Consider the following 6,000-nt stretch of genomic DNA (forward strand, 5'->3'; position numbering starts at 1 on the left):
ATGGGAGAAAAAAACGTGAGCTAGTATGAGACAAATAGTTGCAAAAAAAGGCTCGCTGCTATAGTCTGCATTACTGGTGTTCTATTCGGCTATACACCGATTACCCTTGCCCCCCTCGGCACCGCCTCCACTGTCGTTTTGCTTTTTTATATACATAAAAAACATTTAGTTCAGTTGGAGAATGTTCAATGGACGCTATAAACTGAAAGCGTCTGCTTCATTCAGCATGAGCTGCAGAGTTGCAGCACAGGATAATAATTAACCTACTTTTCAAGATCACGAATATATATATATATATATATATATATATATATATATATATATATATATATATATATATATACTGTGTAAATATATATATATATATATATATATATATATATATATATATATATATACATATACATATACATATATATATGTACACAGTATCTCACAAAAGTGAGTATACCACTCACATTTTTGTAAATATTTGATTATATCTTTTCATGTGACGACACTGAACAAATGACTCTTTGCTACAATGTAAAGTAGTGAGTCTACAGCTTGTATAACAGTGTAAATTTGCTGTCCCCTCAAAATAACTCAACACACAGCCATTAATGTCTAAGCCGCTGGCAACAAAAGTGAGTATACCCCTAAGTGAAAATGTCCAAATTGGGCCTAAAGTGTCAATATTTTGTGTGGCCACCATTATTTTCCAGAACTGCCTTAACCCTCTTGGGCATGGAGTTCACCAGAGCTTCACAGGTTGCCACTGGAGTCCTCTTCCACTCCTCCATGACGACATCACGGAGCTGGTGGATGTTAAAGAACTTGTGCTCCTCCACCTTCCGTTTGAGGATGCCCCACAGATGCTCAATAGGGTTTAGGTCTGGAGACATGCTTGGCCAGTCCATCGCCTTCACCCTCAGCTTCTTTAGCAAGACAAAAGTTGTTATCATGCTGGAATACTGCCCTGCGGCCCAGTCTCCGAAGGGAGGGGATCATGCTCTGCTTCAGTATGTCACAGTACATTTTGGCATTCATGGTTCCCTCAATGAAATGTAGCTCCCCAGTGCTGGCAGCACTCATGCAGCCCCAGACCATGACACTCCTACCAGGCCTTTTCTGAGTGGAACCTGTCCTGTTAAAACGCTGTATGGTCTTGGCCACCAGGCTGCAGCTCAGTGTCAGGGTCTTGGCAATCTTCTTATAGCCTAGGCCATCTTTATGTAGAGCAACAATTCTTTTTTTCAGATCCTCAAAGAGTTCTTTGCCATGAGGTGATATGTTGAACTTCCAGTGACCAGTATGAGGGAGTGTGAGAGCGATGACACCAAATTTAACACACCCGCTCCCCATTCACGCCTGAGACCTTGTAACATTAACAGGTCACATGACTCCGGGGAGGGAAAATGGCTAATTGGGCCCAATTTGGACATTTTCACTTAGGGTGTACTCACTTTTTTGCCAGTGGTTTAGACATTAAATCTCAATTCATCTTTTTAAAATTAAATTTTAATTGTAATTGTTTTTATGAATGTAAAAATAAAATACCATAGGTTATATTAGTTACTAAATTATAATTACTAGATTATATTAGTTTACATTGTCTACAAGGGTGATAAGAATATTTAGTTACATTAAAATTAGTAAAGTAGTTAAAGTACTAAAGTACTAAAATTTGCTCTTTGGTGATATAGCCCTTTTTGACATTTGAGGAACTCTCTGCACGTCCCTGAAATCAACACATTGCAACAAAGGCTATTCAGTCTACAGCTGTGAACGCATCATCTACAGTATCCACCACAATCTCTGGACTTCAGATCAATAAAGCCTGGGTCAGGAAGCCTGTATCACTGTTAACTGTCCTCAGAAACTGTTTCATTTGAAAGGCAACCTATAAAAGACTCACATTTCTATTAACATATGTTACAGAAAAACAAAGCAGGTCTTTGATGAGTGATAAATTAGCAGTCTCTGTTTGTCCCCTTGACTGCACATTCCTGTCTTGTAGCTGCCATGCTTTTCACATTTTTTGCTTACTACTTGCCACACAGGCCTGTGTTAAGTAATTATAAAGCCTCAATTACGACAAATTAGTCACATCAAGTGAAGCGACTTCTGACTGTGTCCTAGTTATTAGTCTTTTAACTGCCTTGCCCTTGCATTCACCAATGTGCCTTTTAAATAGTCACCTTTGGTCACTTGTAGCAAAGTGGAATCTACATGCACGATTACACTGCAGTTGTGCTCAGATTAAAAAACAACAACAACTCTGCTTCAAAACCAGTTTTGGGTACATGTGTACAAATACTATGAAATCATGTCTCTATAATGGCAGCTCAATCAGCTCAAAACATTAAGAATAAAAACGCAAGTACCACAGGAAAAAAATACAGCTCTCATTATTTTACAATCAGTGTATTCATGTTGTGTTGTACAGTATCATTCATCACTGATGTCATCATTATCATAATCATCATCATCATTGTTACCCAGTATCTATTATTTCACTCTTAGAAATCGGCATTACTATTGAAAATTCTCTAATAATGAAAATCTCTATATAATATAAGTGATTGCACTATATAATGACACTACATAATGCACTATATCATATTTTATACTTTTAAAATGTTTCTATTTGTGTAAACATCATTAGGATTAAATTATTCTATCCAAGTAATTATTTAATGCAGCTACAGTTAATCAAGCATTAGTCTGTTCAGAAACCATATCGGCTGCACACTTAACTTTCCCAAGTTTTACAAAAAGCATGATTATAAAATCAACCATAGGGTTTTTTTTTCTTCTGTTTTTGATAAAACTATCTTACATGCCACTTTGCGCCACTGCCTATGCAACAATCTTTTTTTTTTTTTCATAACTCAAATATGATTCAGTTAGAATTTTTGGAAGAACAAGTTATTAATAACTTCTTAATTAGTATTAAATTGATAATTCCTGTTAAATAAACATATGAACAATTTACATATCCAACGGGTAATGGACCAAAAACTAATAGAAGCATAATAATAATTATAATAATAAGATTTTTTAAAATTTTCTTTTTCTTTCTTTTTTTTGCTGTAAATCTAGCACTTGTGTAAATGGATTTACAGTAATAACACACTGGAATAAGGATTTGTCAAATTGCGGGGTCGCTCATGCACATGGTTCTGACGTCCAGTAAAGCAAAAACAAACAACCACACAAACAAAAATAGACATTGGTTCAAACGTTGACACAGTAAAATTTTAAAAACTAAAATGTCTGGGTTGGTGAAATGCACCCAACATGATCATCATCATCATCATCATCATCATTATTATTATTATTTAATTGTTGTTATTGTTTTCATTGTTATTCTGTCTGTTAGACTTTACCGATTTTAATGTCTGAAATGAATAGATCTCATTGAGGTTATTTTTTTCAGAAAAATATTGGCCTTGGCTTTGTTCTGAAGACTTGCAACATACAACACACAGTGTATCAGGAAGGAGATAGTGTAACCACCATTTAAAACACTGATCATTCAGAGATTTTCCAAACGCGACAAACAATCACATACCGGTGTGTTTTATCATTTGGACTCATTAATGGATGATTTCACTTTGTAAGGCATGTGCAAACACCATCCACAGTCTTCTGTGGGCAAAACAATATCACAATGAACAGAAATCATCAGTAATCAGTGATTTAAAATGTTAGAATGAGTTTACAGTGAAGTAATGAAACAAGTTTTGGAATAAACAGGAGTGTCTTGTAACTTTTAATTAGCAGATTCACTTACAATCGTTTCATGTCTTAAAATTTTGTTTATCAGTTTGGGGTGTGTGAAAAAAGATGCTCACGTTGAACATGTGACTCATGTGAATATCATTCAGAAAGGCCTTGAAACTTGGAAAAAAAACAACAACAAAAAAACAAGGACAGCATCCAAACAAGGCTATAAAATTGCACTCAGGGGACAATGATCACTTTGAGGCTACATGTTAGATGTTGACTGAACACTCAGAGTGAGTGTAACTTGTATGTATTTGCTCCTTAAAACCTGATTTTGTTGCTTTACGCAGAATAACTTGCCCCTCAGTAAAGCCAGAGGCAGCACTAAACACCATAAGCCTGCTTTCTACTATTTCAGCCTAAATCTACACATTCTAGCTTCCTGTTTCTCACATCAATGCACGACATCACTACTGTACCAAGGCACACAATGATTTCATGCATTTTCCTTGTTCGGTTATTTTTTATTTTCTTTTATTTATTTATTTATTTTTGGTGGTGTCAAGTGCCTTCCAGGCTCCGATAAGGCGTCCTAAACCGCATCGTCTCCTACTGAACACATCTGTCCAATATTGCTACACACCTTCAGGAAGTCTATTTAAATGTAACCAAGCTATAGATTTATATATATATATATATATATATATATATATATATATATATATATATATATATATATATATATATATATATATATATATATATATATATATATATATATATAAGCTGGAGTGAAAGTGGGAGACATAGTCTAGAGAAAGATAGAAACATGCTGCGTTCCCAACCGCGCAATATGGCACTGATTAGTATTAAAATATGCAGTAGGATAGGTTATTACCTTTACATTACCACTGCCTATATGTTATATACAATAACAAATTTTGCATTAGAGATAATACGATATTAGAGCACAGGAAAGAGAATGGTTGTCCCAAACTAATACGGTTCCGAACTGTCTATGAATCTGGCCCGGGCTGGTGTGGATCAGACCCGGGATATGTGTGTAGAAGAGCGATGCGCGGTTTGGGACGCAACCTGAGTACAGTGTCGGTCTCCTCGGCTGTTGCGCAGAACCTCCACCCGCTCTGTGTTTATAAACTTTTGCAACCTTAGAAAATAAAACAAATGGATTCCTCACCCGAGCAGTTCCACCCGGTGGGCGTCTGGCAGTCGCTGAGGGAAGATGGGAAAGCGCGGAGGCGCTGCACGGGGAAAGTAGCGAGGAAAGAGACCACAGCGACCCACAGCCAGTCTCTGGCAGCGCGGCTCCATGAGCGCCGAGGCTCCGCTGTGGCCGAAACCGCCGCGAAACCCATCTCAGTTTTCCTCCCGGTAGTCCGACTCAGGCCAAATCACAGGCCGGAACGGGGCCATTTCCCGCGACCCATTAAGCGCTGCCGTTAGTCGCGCGACTGCACCGGATCCGCCCGGAACCGAAGAGCAACCAGGCGCGAGATGATGGAGAGACAGAGAGATAGAAGGGGGAGAAAGATTGTGAATATGATGATGAGGAGGAGGAGGATGGAACACCAGGATGAGAAGATGCCCAGGAAGTCAAAATTAAAAGAAAAAAGAAAGACAACTAAATAATTGATAAAAGGGGGCAATAAGGCAATTCCATTTCGCAAGCTGGGTTTAAGATCCGCTGGGCTCCGAGATGCGTTTACTTTACTTTCATTCCCTTCTCGCGCTACCCGTTATAACCACAGTGACTCGCAGCGCGCGAGCAGCAGGTTTCCAGTACGCTCCTGAGTCATGTGGTCTAGGGCCGGGCGGAGCCGCGCCGCTGATTGGCTGAGACAAAGAGATCGAGAGAGAGACAGAGAGAGAGAGAGAGAGAGAGAGAGAGAGAGATGCGGGGGAGCGCGAGGGACCGGGGCGTTCACGCCCAACGCTTAGACTGGTCGGTTGAATATATCACATCAGAATCCCCAGTGCTGTGTGAATACACTACACTCTCTGACTATACACACAGTGGGGTCCAGAGGTTTGAGAGTATTAGTGAAAAGAATTCTATTTTGCAATCATTTCTAATTGCATACAGCAATTTTCATTACAGATTATATTACAGACAACAACCTGAGTGAAAAGTATAGAATCTCTGAAAATTGACATGAAATTCAAAGTTTCTTAGAATTTGTTATGTCCCGTTTTTTGCTTTAATGGCAGCATGCACTGAAGCCCGGCATGGACTCCACAAGTTTGTGCAAAACCCTGTGATCCATTTTC

The 6,000-nt window shown here is 38.5% G+C and overlaps 1 protein-coding gene across 2 annotated transcripts in view; it reads right to left on the reverse strand.

The window, feature by feature from the left end:
- The window catches only part of tmeff2a (transmembrane protein with EGF-like and two follistatin-like domains 2a), a 117,266-nt gene extending 111,788 nt beyond the window's left edge, over positions 1-5,478 (reverse strand). For both annotated transcript variants that reach the window (XM_017470611.3, XM_017470610.3), the window contains exon 1: positions 4,910-5,478. In XM_017470611.3, the coding sequence (XP_017326100.1) occupies positions 4,910-5,087 (178 nt within the window). In that variant the 5' untranslated portion in view covers positions 5,088-5,478. The remainder of the gene's footprint in view (positions 1-4,909) is intronic.
- Between the last annotated feature and the right edge of the window lie 522 nt (positions 5,479-6,000).

This window comes from Ictalurus punctatus, chromosome 6 (genome assembly GCF_001660625.3).
Source record: "Ictalurus punctatus breed USDA103 chromosome 6, Coco_2.0, whole genome shotgun sequence".
Classification (NCBI taxonomy): Eukaryota; Metazoa; Chordata; class Actinopteri; order Siluriformes; family Ictaluridae; genus Ictalurus; species Ictalurus punctatus.